This window comes from Anser anser (genome assembly GCF_964211835.1).
Source record: "Anser anser genome assembly, chromosome: 20".
NCBI classification, from domain to species: domain Eukaryota; kingdom Metazoa; phylum Chordata; class Aves; order Anseriformes; family Anatidae; genus Anser; species Anser anser.
In genome coordinates this window covers 5,019,805-5,037,250 of record NC_139741.1, presented here as the reverse complement: position 1 = coordinate 5,037,250, position 17,446 = coordinate 5,019,805, and the positions used below count along the sequence as shown (strand labels likewise).

The window sequence follows — 17,446 nt, the reverse complement described above, 5'->3', positions numbered from 1 at the left end:
AGCTTTCAAAATTAACTGGGTAGTTAATTCAGATGGACTTTTTTTTCCCCTTTCCTTGCCACAGGTCTGATTATTTTCGAAACTTCGTAGATTCTTGCCTCCAGAAGATTCCTCAAGACAGGCCCACATCAGAGGAGCTTCTGAAGGTTGGCTTGCTTGTCCTTTTTGTTTTCCACGTGGTAGTAAGAACGTCATGGGGCACAGCCCCGTTCTCTGTCTCACCGATAGTACTAGGTTACAGTTAACAATGCTCTGCCTGCTAGCCTTCATATCTGTGAGCTACGGGGTCTGGGGAGTGTAATCAGCTGGCATTCCTAGCTGTGCTGACCCTTTGCAGCATCTTGGGCAGTTCCCCAGGTGATTCTCCATGCCAGCCTTGTTCTTATGATGAGAACACGCAAGTGACACTGGCTGACCGTCAACATGTCGAGGGTTTCGGTTGCTTAAGCTCAGTTTATCCTTCCAGTGATTATAATTAATCCTGACAGAGCTGCCATGCATTAGTTAACAAATGCCTTTCTTTACTTCCCTCTTTATTCTATGCTATATATACCCCTAAAGGCTTTTTATCCTCTCCCATCACCTATGTGCTTTACACGTAGGACTGAGATCGGCTGTTCTAATGGTATCTCTGGGGGGAAGAGGGCAGAGAAAGGCAGATTTTCTTCCCCATACTTTACCTGGACATGAATATGCCTCAACCATCTGCAAATTATCTCCTGCTTTATTTCTTAGGGTTTTGGTTTTTTGTTTTTCCTTCATTTTTCCTCCAGTATGCTGCAGATACTGGATACCAACGTGGTAGATGGTTGCAAAACGCTGACGTGTTCCCTGAGCGAACACAGCTCGCACAGAACCTAGGTGTTACAGCTGCTTTATTATAAGTGTGACTTTGATGGATTTCCTCTGTGGCATCAGGTGGCATTCAGAATTTTGCTAGCTTGTCATTCTCTTTGCAGTGCTCGTGACATTGTTTTGGGGGATTTTTTATCCCTGCCATGTTTCCGCTAAACAGCCATTTTCCAAAATATTGCATTAACTGAAAATGGATGCTATTTATGAAGGTTTTATCATCACCTTCTTGCATGTTTTTACTTAGATGGTTCTGAGGACTTTTGCCTCTTTAAAAATGGTGCATTCAGAAAGTAAAATGCAATTACCCAGTAAAGGTTTTGGTGTGGGTGTGTAGTCCTGCCATTTCAGAATTCTGCAGATTGGTTTTATTTTGAGCAATGCACTGCAATTAAAGAGAACATTGATGGAAATTAAACGTTTGTGAATGTATTCCTTCCATATCTATAGTCTGAAACAGCTGCATGCCACTTTAGAGGGACAGGTAGGGAATGTGACATGTTGGAAATGGCAATACAGCCCTCCAAAGGAACAAAATGAAACTAGTGGTGATGTTAATAATGACTCATGCTTGCACAGCACATTTCATTTAGAGACTGGAAAAACTGCTTCTGACATACATAGGGAAGACTTGTTTTACCTATTAGCAAAATGTGGCTACCTTTGCAGTGAAATACAGTGAATATCTCTCAAAAAGAAGAAAAAAAAAAGCATAAAAAAAGCTTTTAGGACTGAGCGTGCAGTTCACAGCCTATTTTATGACTGAGCTATATGCTTGAATATTTGATTCTCAAGCTTTATTAAACTAAGAAAATGGTTTTATAGCAAGAGTTAGCTGATATGTTATTCAACATTTGGTTAGCAATGTTAACCAATGTAAGACATTTAGCACTTATTTATTTATTATTTAATTTATTAGTTATTAGTTATTTGCTGCTCTTCCCCCACTGAGACACAGCTAGATAATGTCTCCAAATACCCAACACCCAAAGAAGTCTAATTTTAAACTGAGCCTGTTTTCATACTACATGCAATACCACTTCTGTTTTTTTTCCCTGTTTTGTTTCACATCGTTATTTTTTGGTGGTTGTCTCCCATCAGAAAACAATCATTCAGAAATCTGTCTGGATCATGAAATCTGAACATAGTGGCAATGTAAGCTGTCAAGGTATTCTCCTCCTGTGTAGAAAAGAGGTCTAACAAAACCAACAAGATTTCCTAACTGTTACATCCTCAAAATATGTGCACTGGAGGCATGAGAGGTCCCTCACCTATTTGTGTGTTCTGCAGCACATGTTTGTTCTTCGGGAGCGGCCTGAAACAGTGTTAATAGACTTGATTCAGAGAACAAAGGATGCAGTGAGAGAACTGGACAACCTGCAGTATCGTAAAATGAAGAAGCTCCTCTTCCAGGAGGCACACAATGGCCCTGCAGTTGAAACACAGGAGGAGGAGGAGGTGAGAGAAACTTTGGATGTCATCACTGAACCAGAGAAAGATGATGTCATTTAAATAACTGTAGCTCAGATATTGCTAAAATGAATGGAGGCTGTTTACACACCTGGCTATAAACTCTGTCTTCCTGTCTGTACTTGGAATAAAGCCTACCTCAAGGCACATACAAGGACAAACAAGGTAGATGGCTAGTACTGTGAAGAAGCTGTGCCATTTGTCCGTGCCTGAACAGTTAACTTCCAGTTATGCAAATCTTACCTTCTTTTGCGCATTTATAGAGCTTTATTAGGACTTTTTCATAACTGTAGCTAGTCCGTATTTTGACTGTGTGTAACAGGCTCTTGGTAGTCTTCTGGATACACTCAGAGAATGTTCTTCTGAGGCTTAAGACAGAGAAATTTGTACTTGATTTAAAAAAAAAAAAAAAAGGCACAGGAAATCATTTGTCTTTTTTTGGGTTGCCTGCTGCAGTCACCACATGGAAATTCAGACTCCCTGAATTGCAGAGAGTCCAATGCTCTCATCTACAGAAAGGAACTGTGCAAGGTGCGGGGTCCCAGCTGAACACTTACTTAGATGATGCTGGTGTCAGAACAGTTTCTGGTGACACGCTGGTGCTGATTCAAGATAGAGTTCAGCTTGTTAACAGGCTCGCTGTTGAAAAGAATCTGACATCAGCCAGTTAATCTTGACAAGGTTGCTTCTTTCTCTCCCCAGCATCCCACAAGAGAAATGTTTCACGACAATGCCTGGAGGGTGGGAACTGCCATGACATGGCAGGCAGATACCTATATAAAGGAAGGGAATGAACATATAATTTGGTAATGTCCATAGATAGAGCTGTAATGGATTTGAGTTTTCTTGTTTTGTTTTTCTAATAATTCCTTTCTCCTAGGAACAAGATCATGGTGTCGGCAGGACAGGAACAGTGAACAGCGTCGGAAGTAATCAGTCCATTCCTAGTATGTCTATCAGTGCCAGTAGCCAAAGCAGTAGTGTTAACAGTCTTCCAGATGCCTCAGATGATAAGAGTGAGCTGGATATGATGGAAGGGGACCACACGGTGATGTCAAATAGCTCTGTCATTCATTTAAAGCCGGTAAGCATTGAATTTTTGGCTGGATAACTTTGAAAATATAAAATGGGAGTGGGTTTGTATTGATACAATGATAAAAAGCCATTGAGTGCTTCCTATTCTAAATCACTATTGGCAGTTCGTAATGTTGTGTCCCAAATACATTAATGTGCATTGGGAACTTTGGAAGGTAGCTGTAAAAATCATTTCTATTAATTCAGTAATAATTATTTTAGTAATGGAATTGTTTCAAAATTGTTTGCTTGATCATGAGGACTTGGAATGGCAGGTTGTGAACACATCCGTTTAGTGAACGCCCTTACCTTGCAGAGCACTGCTTCATGGCACAAAAGGATGCGAGAGCTCCCCTGTTTTTCCTCCTAGTTAATGAATTCTTAAATTTAAGACCCACACTAGTGGTTGAAATCTGTTCCTGGTGCCCCCAACTTCCCAGTACTTGATTTGAATATTTGGTTAATGAGCAAAGAGGCACAGAAAAAGAAATGCAGCACTGTGGCCATGGCAAGCTGTGAAATCCCTTTGAGTGCCTTACCCCTCTGCATGATGAAGGATAACTGCAGAGTGTCGCTCTGAACCGTGCTGCTCTTGCTACGGAGGGGTTATCATACATTTTCTCAAACCAGTAACGTTTCCCTAGCTAATGATAGGTGTGGTTAGAATGTTTTGTTCTTTGCCCAGATATGCAACAAAGACACAGGTATTTCCTCAGGGAGTTAATTAGTATATCATATCTAACTACTAATCGCTCTGTGATGAATGACAAACTCAAAATAAGAATGTGGAATACACCATGACAAATTTTAAATTTTGCTTTGAGGTATTCCTGTAGTGGGTGTAATGAAAATCATCCTCTGTCTTTCAGGGTTACAAAGATGTTGTTTTTGTCTCTCTGACTTGATATAATCTACTTTATAGCTTTTATGCTTTGCTGAAGTAAACTATTTAACTCAGTTTTCAGTTTTCCATTTATTTTTCTCATTTACAGCAGTAATTAGTAATTTTCCTCCTAGTAATAAAATTGCACAATGAAATTTCCAAATTAAACATCCTAGATCACAGCTCCCATTGCAATATATTCCTTGGTCCAACCTATTGGCAGGAGGATCCCTCAGAGCTGATGAATGTAAAAAGGGTTTACTTTCTTTTCTTTTAAGTGTTTTTCGTATCAAACCAAAATAAAAATATTTAGTAATGGTGATTCTTTTTATTCTCTCATGTTAATATTTGCTGATAAGGAGGAAGAAAACTACAGAGAGGAATCAGATCCTCGAACAAGGGCATCAGAACCCCAGTCTCCTCCCCAAGTATCTCGCCACAAGTCTCATTATCGCAATCGAGAGCACTTTGCTACTATACGCACAGCATCGCTGGTACGTTAAGCTTTTTATTTTGATGAAGTTGTAGAGGAAGGGATGCCTTTGAACACGGCACTATTAAACTACTTAGAGCTTTTATGATTTCATGAGAATATGAGCTATCTTCATTGACTGAGATATTATCACTGAAATAGCTTAATGTGAGTTAATAAAAGCTTAAATGAGACACCTGGACAAACGTAATTTGTGTATATTAGATATTTATAAAACCAATAGGCTTAGTAGAATGCAGGAAATAGCTTATAATAATAAGCTGGCTTTTATTTTCATATGTATATTATGTACATTTGTGTATGCATGTACATATGCACACTCATATTACATCGGGCTAAAGAGACATTATTTAGCACCAGCTTTATAACAATTGTACAGTTTTTCTGCTGGATCCCATGTGAGCTTATCATCTACAGCAGAATTCAGTTTTTAATCTGCTCTACTGCCATGAGGAGGTGTGCTTTTCTTTACAACAAAATTACATTTCTTTACTGAATAGTTTTCTTTTGTGGTCTGAAGACTGCTGAAAAGCAGATGAAGCAGCATTAACTTACTCTGCCCCGATGTGGTTATCTTCCTAGGTGACAAGGCAAATGCAGGAACATGAACAAGACTCTGAACTCCGAGAGCAGATGTCTGGCTATAAACGTATGAGACGGCAACACCAGAAACAACTGATGGCATTAGAGAATAAACTGAAGGCAGAGATGGACGAGCATCGCCTCAGGTTGGACAAAGATCTTGAAACACAGCGTAACAATTTTGCTGCAGAAATGGAAAAGCTAATTAAAAAGCACCAAGCAGCCATGGAGAAGGAGGTAGGAGATTACAGTTTAACGGACTAGTCTGTATTTGTTAATTACATTGAATTGTCCACTTCCCCTCACTGATGAACAGATGACATTGTAGTCTCTTACATGTCTGTTTTCAGGAGCCAAGCAAATTGCTAATTAGAAAAAGGCTAATACAGCACCTCCTTACACTAAGGGGTTTATGTAACTAGAGGAAAGGTATGTCCTTCATCACAGTGCGTTATACTAAATGTTAGTATGCTGACCCCAGAAAAACTACTGTAAGGGTTTTCCTTTCTTTTGCCTTGTATATGCTGTCAATAACTGACTGCTATTGAGTGTTACGGAGGCAGATGAGCCTGCAGAGAAATGTGCCAGCTGTGCTTAAAGGCTCACTGTCTAGTTGCTTGTGGATATGGGGGTTTTTATGCTTTTAAATAATTTATAATGAAGTGGTGCCACCTACAGAGATTATTATTGATTATTTGTTCATCTTAGATCTCTTGGTGGAGGGCTAAGGATATAGCTGGTCGTAAAGTGTTGACTTTGTTAGGAAAGAATAGCTGAACAGTAGGATTGAGAAAATGAAGCGCTGAAAAAGGACTCCTGCTGGTGCATTGTTGGGGTGGGGGGGAATAAGAAGAGGTTGAGGGCAAACTCCTCAGGCTTGTGCTTTTTCAGAGTCATGGTGAGTATTGTTGTTGTTGTACCATGAGTTCCAGGTCTTGGGGCTAAAATGGAACATAAGCTACAATTGATTAGGCCTCAGAAACTGATCTGCTTCTGGATTTGCTGTAGGCTAAAGTGATGGCCAACGAAGAAAAAAAGTTTCAACAGCATATTCAGGCCCAACAGAAAAAAGAATTGAACAGTTTCCTGGAGTCCCAGAAGAGAGAATACAAACTCCGTAAGGAGCAGCTGAAAGAGGTAACCCATCTGTAATGAGGAATGTGAACCAATAGTACAGTGTATGGTACAGTGTGAGAGTGGTGAATGGTTGGAAATAAGAGGGCCAATGTGAGCAAGAAATCTTTTGGTGGACTGCAGCAAGTTCTGCATTTCATGGACAAAGTCTTGTATGTACCGTATTTGTCTCATGTCTTTGACCTTAGAGTAAGAGGGTTGAAAAAACAAAGTTTAAGGAAGGTTATGAGCATTTTTCTCATACCTGGTTGCTGCAGATATTGAATGTGCACTGCAGCAGTTAGTGAAGTTTTCATCACTAAAATGATATTTCTGCAGCATGAAGAAAACAGAGCAGTAAAGGTGACCTGCAGATTATGTTTAAAGGCAAATATCTGTGAAAACACTTAATTTTAATGGAGAAAGCAGTCTAATAGTTCAGTAATCACTGTATTGTCGTGAAAACCATGACCTTTGTGAAATGCAGAGAAACTGTAGAATCAAACTTCCTGATTCTTTTTATGGAGTGGCTGAAAGTGTAAGCACTATAAATAATTTTTTTGAAAGAACCATTTAGAGCTCAACCATCAACTTGTGTGACGCAGCCTTGGAACTTTCCCCAAAGGAGAATATTCCCAAACATAGACATTTCCTGGGAGAAAAAGGCCAAAGAGCAGTAAAGCCATGAAAGATTTAACAAAACTATAGTAGCATGGGCTTTTTATAAAAACACGGAATCTTCTCCTGGGCAGGCAGTAGATCACAGTGTAGCAAAACCCACTGATATACAGAGGAATTCTGTCTCATGCTTAAGGTGAAATGTATCACAAGTCTAGTAACTGTATGGTACCTCTAGCATGCAGTTCAAGTAAGCAGATTCTTTTGTGACAGATGCCTCATGCTGTGTATCTATTACAAATGTGGAAACTGTGGCCTTAAGTTTCACCTGTGCACTTCTTTTTATTGTTTTTGTAAGTTATGGAATCTTAGTGAGTGGTCCCGCCATAATGAGTTCCTTACAAAACGTGTATGTGTTTTGACCAAGGAAGGTGCAAGAATCTTCTGTTGTGCTTCGTGTGACTGGAGATCGGTGCGAGCAGTGTTTGTAAATGAGATAGGGTGACAACAGTTTTCTTCTCATCTCACTCCTTTGGGACCGTGTAGAAACGTGTCAAGCATCAGGCACTATGGCAGGACCTCCAAGTGCCTTTATTTTCCATGGCAAGCCATCATTTTTATGTTTTGAGGTAATATATATGTCTGGGAACTGCAGACATGAACCCGATTTTGACACATTAAAAGGGCCAATGCAAAAACAAAACAAAAGGCAGCTATGAATTGTCTCCTGGTGTTCCTTTGGATATGCGATATGATGCGTTTTGCAGAGGCTTAGATCATAATGAACGTGAGAAGACCATGTGGAATGGCTTTGTCTGCAGCATGGTTTATTAGGCAGGTCCACCCAGCTGTTCAAGGCCGAAGAGCTACTATTCCACAATTAATTACCTTACTCTTATCAGGAGCTGAATGAAAACCAGAGCACTCCAAAGAAGGAGAAGCAGGAGTGGCTCTCCAAGCAGAAGGAAAACATCCAGCATTTCCAGGCAGAGGAAGAAGCCAACTTACTGAGGCGTCAGAGACAGTACTTGGAGCTGGAGTGTCGCCGTTTTAAGAGACGGATGCTCCTCGGCCGCCATAATCTGGAGCAGGACCTGGTTCGGGAGGTAAGGGAATAGGCAGAGATGGGGCTCTGGAACCATCTGTATGAAATGTGTCTCTCAGAGCACCTGCCATCCAACTGCAGTCTCACCGAAGTATTAATTTACCAATCTAAAATATTTTAGTAAAATAATGGTTTGGTATTTTTTCAAATCATTAAGAGTCAAATGTTCAGATTAGTCTCCTATTTCGAGAGAATTGTTAGGTCCAAAAAGTCGCAGATGCAACAATTAAGGTCCTTTCTAGAAAGTGCTTACTGTGAAACCTGTTTTGCATCTAGAACAGGAAGAAGAAAAGTGAAATGAGGAAGGAAAAATTACCGGTAGTGTACTTCTGATAAGATGTAGAAACCCTGCTTTGTCCTCAAATGTCTTGGAAGGAGAGAAATGCCCTTGTGAACAGAGTGAAATGTCATGTTGTACTTTGAGATTTACATTCTCAAAGAAGCTAATAATTCCCTTTGTCGTCCTGGTAGGAGTTAAACAAAAGGCAGACCCAGAAGGACCTGGAGCACGCCATGCTGCTGCGTCAGCACGAGTCCATGCAGGAGCTGGAGTTCCGCCATCTCAGCACCATCCAGAAGATGCGCTGTGAGCTGATCCGACTCCAGCACCAGACCGAGCTCACCAACCAGCTGGAGTACAACAAGCGCCGGGAGCGGGAGCTGAGGCGTAAGCACGTCATGGAGGTCCGGCAGCAGCCCAAGAGCCTGAAGGTATGACGCGGTGTAGGGCTGCTGGGCGTCAGCTGCGGGAATGGGCTGGTGGTGGTGGAGAAGTGGTACGTTGCAGCTCGCTTCTCGTTCGCAGTGTATGTGAGCCCAGGGTATTTTGACGCTTGTTAATTTGAAGAGGTGTCTAATTTGACAGTGAATATCTTGTTATAAAAGTACCTTGTTTGTCAAGTTGTGTGACCGCACCAGGTGTCTGCAAGCACCATACGTACGAACCATAGCAATGGTGACCAGGGTTGCAGTGCGTTGTAGGCAGGCTGTAACAGCACTGTTCCCTCATTTTGTTTGAAAAGCTGTTATTCCCAGCAAAGAGTCTTCCTTTTTGTGGTAGGTTAAAATCTGTTTAATCTTTTCAGTGCCATTTCCCCCCCCCCCTTCTTCCTACGCTGTGTTCTGATCCTCTTCTCCTCGCATACACAAGAAGAGAATCTACTTTTCTGTAATGAAGCTGTGTCATTTAAAAAAAAAAGTGAAATGCACTATCAGTCTTGGCTTGCACACCTTGTTGATGTCTTTTATATTGAAGCTGGTATGTTAGCAAGTGTGGGGAAGAGAGAAAGATACCGGCCAACTGCAGTGTCCTCAGGAAGCTCCTAGCACTGACCTTTGCCATGATGTGCTCTCATGGGTTTCTTGTAACTGCAGTGGCTGACCAAAACTATAGGGCCTCTGTAATTGAGGCTCTTGTTTTCATTGCAAACCCTCACTTCATCCAAAGAAGTCCAGTGGTTTATTCTGAAGCGTCTAAGAATGGAGTGTAAGGCTTCCACATAGCTGCCTGGTACATTTCCTTTGAGGAGGCAGACTGCTCTCCACCCAGTGTTCAGCTGTGCCAGTAACAAAATGAGTGATGGCATACTGAACATGAGATCTTTGTTGTTCTGGGTCTTCCTGCTTTGTGATATTTCACATCTGACTTAGTTTGCACCAACTGCACGTCATCTTCTTGCAGAGAAGAAAACAAAACAGCTTGAAATGAGAACTTCAGCAAGAAAAAGAATGTTATTTGTCAATATTAGAATAATATTTAATAGTGAAAACCTAGCTTGTGAGTACAAGGGACCATCTGATCACTGTTGAGAATCTCCAAGGATATAAAGTATAAATAGCTGATGACTTCACAGGGAAGCTGCGCCGCACTCTGAGCTGAATAAAACTGAAGCAGCTGCATTAGGTTGATCCTTCGGAGATTAGCATGAATGAGTTCTGCCTCCCCAAGGTGATGCGGCGCAAACACGAGTGGGCAGCACGTCCCTTTGCGCTCCTTGCTGGCAGTGGGGACAGCAGAATCGGAGGTCTGTAGAGGCTTAGCTGCCCTCTCACCTCTGCAGACCACCCAACCCCGTCCCTTCTGCAGTGAGGACAGGGCTGGAGCGTTTTGGCAGCGGGCACGGAAAGCTTGCACTGTGCCTTGCATGGCTGTTCTGCGATTAGTGAAGGATTTCAGGCTTGAGCTGTCAATCCAGCACCTTTGCATGCACACAGCGCTAATAACGCAGCCTGCTGGACAATTGTTCGGTTTGTAGTACAATCCCCCATTTATTGAGGCTGTTTCCTAGAATTAACTCATTCTCTTGCTTCTAATGCAGGCGAGTATTCTTATTTGCCTAGATAATTTGACTGTTTGTTCAGTTTCTCTCTCCAGCCATGTTTTCCCTGGAGGGCACATCTCAGGCTTTTCCTTTGTTATTTCGTGAAGGCTTTTGTCCTGAAAACAGTTTTTTTAACGGTCAGTGTCTGTCGCTGCTGTTACGGCACCAGAAGGACTGGTAACTAGAATTCAGTAGAAACTGCTCTGTTATTATTTTGAGCGTTTTAATTGTGATGCAAATAGCCTCTTGCTGGTGTTTCACAATACTAGGTCAAAATGATCTTGTCAGAAGTCTGACTGGAAACCTTACCCCTCCCTTCTGTTTCCTGTTGTTGAAGACCTCGGGTTGGAAGGCAGTAAACAGGCTGGTGTCCAAGTGAAACTTCGCAGAAAGTGAGGACAAAATAGATTGCTGATGGTCTGCTGGGACCAGGTCCTTGATGGGAACGTGTAACCTGCAGACGTTTCTCTTAGGGGCAGGGAGAAACCACCTTACGAGGTTTCCTGGTGGGAAATAACGTACTGTGAATTTAGAATTGGTAAAAGCGATGTCTTCCTCTCCGTGATCGATTTGTTTGAATAAAACCCATCTCTGTCCCGTTTTCTGCATCAGGTTGGCAAGGTGGAATTGTTGGTTTATGCAACAAAACTTGTTGATGGCTAAATTGGGCTGGATGCATTGTCTGATCCCACCGGGTCTTTGTAGGTAGCTCCAAGTGCTGTGCTCATCGCCTGCCCTGCTGAGCCTGGAGCTAGTGCCAGGAGCAGTCAGCGGAGGAGCTGACGGGAGACATGCGCATATATCTGCATTGCTGGTTAGGTCCCAGGGCTCTCCCAACCTATTCCAGGGACAGAAATCCGCTCCTATGCTCTATTCCTGCTCCAAGTGCATCAGGATGTGACCATGGTGGCTGACGGTGTGAATGGACCAGACTGTATTGACTGTGCTGGTGTGGTTTGTTCTGTTTCATTGTTTGGTTTTGTGTGTTGTTCTCCATGGTAAGAAAAAAACCAACTTGACTGTCTGTCAGTTAACCGCTGTCACTCATCACTTCTGGATTTGGTCGGGTTTTGTTATAAGTATCCCAGCCAGTCCTCCCGTAAAAAGGTTCCACAACACCTTCCTTTTCAGGGCCTTAAAACATTTGGCAGGTGTTATCCCTTACAAGCTGCTCTGGAGGCAGGTAAGGGAGGTGAAAGAAAGAAATAATTTATCCAAGGTTGTACAGCAAAGTCGGGCCCAGATACCTTTTCCGAGATTGATGTCTCCCGGCCCTGTGTGCAATACCAAAGTTATGTCTCTGCACAGTACTGAGATGCAGCAAGTGCAAAAAGAAAGCTCGATCTCCAGTAAGCCTCTGTTGGGACTGGGGAATTGTTTTGTTTGCTAGACTGGCACCATACCAGTGTTGCTTGTGGTATTCATCTTCAAGTGTCAAACCTTTCCCAACCATTTTTGCTTATCTTTATGAAAACCAGACTCTTAAAGTTAAGAGTTAAACATATCTTACCTTCATCAAACCCTCAACAGAAAAAGTGTTGCTCTTTTTCCCTGTCCCTTCCCATGCACCAGATCTGCTTCTTCTCATAACATTAAGTGCTGTTCATATATATGTGCCATACAAGCACGGTCATGTGCAAGTATGGCTTTTGGTGCTAATTAGTATTAGTCCTGTCCCTCAAGAACTCTTCTTGAAAAGCAACACCCAGCACTGGATCCAGTCCAGTGACAAATGTGAGGCTCTTTGTGCGGAGACAGCTGTATTTAGGCTGGAGCTTTGTTATAAAAGTGTCTCTATTGTAATTGTTTTGCACAGTGGCAGTGTCAAAGCAGCTGCAGCAGTAGTCATTGCCTCTTGTATATTTTGCTTCCCTCCTTGCACTGTAGATGTTAATATACATTTGTGTATTCTTGAACTCATATCCTTAATGTAATCCTAAATATCCATTTGAATGGATATTTCTCCCATTTGAAACATGCTGTTTTTTTTTTCTTTTGTTTGTGTCCCCTCCATCTTTCCAGTCAAAAGAACTACAGATAAAGAAGCAGTTTCAGGATACATGCAAGATCCAAACCAGACAGTACAAAGCACTGAGAAACCATCTGCTGGAGACCACGCCAAAGAGTGAACATAAAGCTGTCCTCAAACGGCTCAAGGAGGAGCAGACCCGGAAGCTGGCTATCCTGGCTGAGCAGTATGATCACAGCATTAATGAAATGCTCTCTACACAAGCTGTGAGTCGCCTCCGAGGGACCCACGGTTCCTCAGCCAAAGAGGGATGTTAGCATTTTAACCGATCTGTATCCTGACAGCAGGCTATCTGCTTCCTTGCTACACATGCCATACCCTGCGCAGTCGTTCCTCTGTATTTAAAAAGCTGAATTCAAATACAGAGGAAAGAGGTATTACTGCCATCAGACAGGTTGGAGCTGAAGCTGCTCTTGCAGAGATGCAAAGTGATGCATCCGTGTGGCTAAAGGTCTGCTTTTGCATGAAGTCTGACAGCGTGAATGTCTCTGTTAGAGCATCATTAAATCATGTGCAACTTGCTGTCATAAGTCGTTTAGGTTTTGATTTGTCGGTGATACCAGCCAAAGCATGTCCCACTGGTGGAAGATGCTCAGTGAGTCATGGAGGAGTGCAGAGGTTTGACTTTAAACCTGAAAAAAAGCATTAAAAGTGTTTAAGAAGGGTTTACAGAACCTTCACAAGAATGACCACCTGAGCAACTCTTTGAGTCCTTGCTACAACTGAATGTGCAGTTTTCTTTGCACTTCTTGCATATTGCATCCTGCTTATCACTCTGCACAAATTTGACACTGTGAGGCAGGGTAGCTGGCCTAATTTATGTATCAGAAGTGAAAAGTTCAGTATTGTATTGCTTTTAGGTTTGTGTAATTTTATTCTTTTGCCCTAAGTCATGAATTGACAGGGATATGAACTTAAGTCTCCTGCTCACGGGAAATTGGTTAATCCAGTTGAACAGAGCAGGCGACCTTTTCTTTGCCTCTAGCAAAAAGGACAGCTGTGGATATTAGCACCTCCAGCAGTCTGCTCTCTGCAGCATGGATCGTGGTTCCTGAGGCGCCACTGCTCATCAGCGTCACTTGCATCAGCACTGTGGGCTCACAGTCACCAGTCTTTGTCACTATAGGTTCTCTGTTCAGTTAAACTAAGTACAATAAAGACCAATTGTATTGCTAAGAAAACAAAGTCCCATCCCATTCTCTCCCTCTCCCCGCAGTCCTCCCCGAGAGTGTCATGAGTGGTTACCCCATAGTGAAACATCTCTATTGTCTGCCTTTCCCAGCTGCGTTTGGATGAAGCACAGGAAGCAGAGTGCCAGGTTTTGAAGATGCAGCTGCAGCAAGAATTGGAGCTGCTGAATGCATATCAGAGTAAAATCAAGATGCAGGCAGAAGCCCAGCATGATCGGGAGCTGCGTGATCTTGAACAGAGGGTATCCCTCCGTCGGGCCCTCCTTGAGCAGAAGGTAAAACGAGCATGCGAGCATCATTAGCACACTCCATATTTCAGATCTTAAATTGCACTGTACCTACCAATATAGAGAGAAATTGCTTTTACGTTGCTGTATACAGTAACATAGATCATTTGGATATTCGCCTTTCTGGGATGGTAGCTCAGTGACACGCAGGCTAAACTTTGCCAGCTCAGCCATCCTATGTAAGCAGCTTCTGGCTGGGATAGAACTGCTTGAAGCATGCCAGAGCCGGAGGCAGTCACGCCTCTCTGCACAGAAAGGAAAGCAAACTCTTCATTCTGTCTCTGAGCTGCAAATTAATGTCCCCAATTCATAAGAGAACAGATAAAACAACCTAACACGAAGTTTTTTGGTTTTGCCTTGAAGTTTGCATGGTACAAGCAATTTAGGGGGGCAAAAAGGTGGCAGGGGGACGGGTTAAAATGTATTAGATGGACTTGGGATTTGAGACTCTGTGTTTTATGGTAATATGTTTGTTTATTTTGCTGTAGCTCTGCTCCATTTGTCAGTGTGTGGAGACCCAGCTGCAGTTCCTTATGAAATGACACTTGTTACAGAAATACTGCTGTCAGCAGTGTTGCCCTTAGCAAACTGCAGTAGCCAGAGCCACAAGCATGGGCAAACTGCTGCTCCCTAGGTTTCAACTTGAATTGGCTGTTATATGTGTTAAGGGAGTCCTTGTTGAAGCATGATTTTCTGTGCAGTGCCAGAAACATGGTGTTTATAGAAATGTGTGCGAGGGGCCTATGCAAACCAGAAGGGTAGTTAGTGCACCAGTCAGTGAAAGGAAATGCACAGCCTTCCTCCTGCAGTTTTTTTCCGTTTTTGATTTGCTCTGTGGGTGCCAGCTGTCACCATTCACACAGCAGTTCCAAACTTTGCTGCTGCTCGGCGATTATTAAATTACAGCAATTACTCTGTGGCCTCGAGGTTCTTCACACTTCTCCCAGAGGCTAACAGATGGATGCTTGGCTGGTAGAGGGCCCTCGTTGGAATAAAACTGCTCCACCTCATGGCCAGCAGAGGAAGCATGTCCAAGAGCACAGCATGGGCCTGCTGTGCTTTGGTCTCCTGCAAGTAGTTGAATCTCTGGAAGTAACTGAATTTGTGAAAGCAGAGTTCCCGTGTGGCACCCACGCGTGGAATAGCTGTCTTTAAATTCCATCGCTAGTCCTTCTGCTCCCATCCAGCTCCTGTCACAGCCCTGCACTTAAGTGTGTAACCAGGCTGGGTGTGCATTGCCCTCTGGCGGTGTGACCTGACAGGAGCTCTGGGAAGAAGTGTGACATAGCAAGCCTGCTGCTGGTCATCGCTCTTTGTGTGGGGGATCAGCAGATATTGCACTGCGCATAATGTTACGCCAAAAGCTGAACGGAGGCCAGTGACTTATGGAAACGCACAGCAACCAATACTAATGTTGTACAAGCCTTTCAGTGTGGATGAGGATCAAAGTCTGTGCATAAAAGGCCCATGCAAATCATTTGGCATTGGTAATGGGGATAGGAAGCTTAGTAATGTTATAGTATAGAGGAGAAAAGGAAACAATAGCAATAAGTTCTAAGATATTTTTTCCTTTTTTATGTGCCCTGTATGTCCCTGTGTGACTACTTACCTTAAAATAGCAAAAAAAATAAAAATAAAAAATAAAATAAAATAAGATGGTCCATCAACTTCCATAGGAGGGAGCCTTTATTTAGCAATATATGCAATGACGGTGCATTGCTGTACACGAAGCTGTGGACCGATGGTGAGACTTTCTTGCTGGGATTGCAATTACTTACTGGCAGCTCAAGGAAAAACACCTGGGTGCAAAGGTAGACGCACCCTCCTTTTGCAGGAATATTCCTTACACTGAGGGGTGGTCTGACTTTGTAGGAGTTGTGAGTGTTCTGGTGTGGGTTGCTCAGCAGTGTCACCTGGGATTTGTGTGCATGTGCTAACTGAGGCTGTCTGGCAGCCAGGGAGAGGGAAGGTGTGTGCACAAGTCGAATGTCTGAATTCACGTGCACAATTACATACCTAGCCTGTGGCAAAGTCAGTCCCTGATGTTCAACAGTAAACCAGCTTCCAGAAGTTGGCATGTGCATAGGGTTCTGCTTCCTTCTCAGCGCAGTGCTCTCTGGTTTTGGTGGTGCCCATCACCACAGTAACTCAACAGAGCGTAAATGTCTGACTCAGGCTAAGGGGAAGGTAGCCAGCCCCATCCATGCGCAGTCTGTAAGTGCCAGTGACTGAGGTGTAATGTTGTTTGTATTGCACCAAGAACAAGCGTGGCCCGAGAGTGTCTTTAAAAGACTTTAGATTTACTCATTTCCTTCACATCTGCCTCAAACACCTCATCTTCAGTCCTGAGGTCGTTTCTAAGTGATGTCATTTTAATGCGGTGCGTTGGGCACGCAAAGTTTGATTGCACGAAGTCCTGTGTGTTTTTTTTTTTTTCGCTGTCACAAAAAATGTGCAGCTAGACATGCCAAGGATGCTGTAGTTCTGAAAAAAAGGGGATTCTGTTTAGATAGTGGCACTGGAAGAAATAAGTGCAGCATTTTGAAGAGCTATCATCAGAGAAGGCGCCTTCTTCCTCTTGCCATTTGCAAGCCAGCTGACCGCTGCACGGCTCTCAGCAAGAGTAAGGAAGGCTGCTCCGTGGAGTCAGTGTCACTCACCTCGCACTAAGAAACAGGCAAGTGGATAAGGCTGTTTCTGAGAGCCCAGAATGGCTCAGGAGATGACTCACATGGGAGCAGATTGTTTCCTAAATTCCAGATGAAGTCACTTTGAGTATTCCCTGACTAAGGCAAGAGAATGCTTACAGTGCTCTGCCTGGTACCTTCAGCACAGACCAAGATAACTCCTCTTGACCACATTGCTGCTGATGCTAGTGAGCTCTGCTTAAAAGCCTTGGCTACTGCTTTTTGGCCTTTTGGCTTTTACCCTTTTGGCCTTTTTCACTGAGGCCAAAAGTAGCTTTTTCAGTGCTGCCAAGAAGATTCTTTGGTTCTCCACCTGACCGCAAAGATTTCAATGGGAAAGGCTTTCATCCCTCTCTGATTGGTGTCAGGAGGCCGTAGCCCCATGTTATCTGCGCTGAAGAGAGCTGATCCCAGCGCCCCTACCAAAGTACAACTGGAAACTGGTTTGGAACAGTGTTACAGGGAAGACATTGGAGTTGCCAGCTTGCATGTCATCTAGCTAATAATCTGCCACATGGTGCAAACATCACTGCCTACTTTCTTGAGTTGCACACACTGGAGGAAGTATCAGGGTAACACAACCAATTTAGGAAATGGATAGATAAGAGGTGATAAACATGAGCTAAGAAAAGCTGGCTGATGAACATTGGAGAGGAAATTGAATGTGGGCTAGTACACTGAATCCTGGAGAAAAGAGCAGCTGTCATCATCGGATTCAGCTATGAACAGTGGAGGTCACATT

General features: G+C 43.1%; 1 protein-coding gene across 5 annotated transcripts in view; it reads left to right on the top strand.

Moving 5' to 3' along the window:
• TAOK1 (TAO kinase 1) overlaps positions 1 to 17,446 on the top strand; it is a 71,967-nt gene that overhangs the window by 45,755 nt on the left and 8,766 nt on the right. For all 5 annotated transcript variants that reach the window (XM_083806475.1, XM_083806479.1, XM_083806477.1 and 2 more), the window contains 10 exons: positions 65 to 146; positions 2,143 to 2,310; positions 3,203 to 3,406; positions 4,639 to 4,773; positions 5,355 to 5,591; positions 6,363 to 6,491; positions 7,988 to 8,191; positions 8,662 to 8,901; positions 12,534 to 12,746; positions 13,823 to 14,005. In XM_083806475.1, coding sequence (XP_083662601.1) covers positions 65 to 146; positions 2,143 to 2,310; positions 3,203 to 3,406; positions 4,639 to 4,773; positions 5,355 to 5,591; positions 6,363 to 6,491; positions 7,988 to 8,191; positions 8,662 to 8,901; positions 12,534 to 12,746; positions 13,823 to 14,005 — 1,795 coding nt within the window. The remainder of the gene's footprint in view (positions 1 to 64; positions 147 to 2,142; positions 2,311 to 3,202; positions 3,407 to 4,638; positions 4,774 to 5,354; positions 5,592 to 6,362; positions 6,492 to 7,987; positions 8,192 to 8,661; positions 8,902 to 12,533; positions 12,747 to 13,822; positions 14,006 to 17,446) is intronic.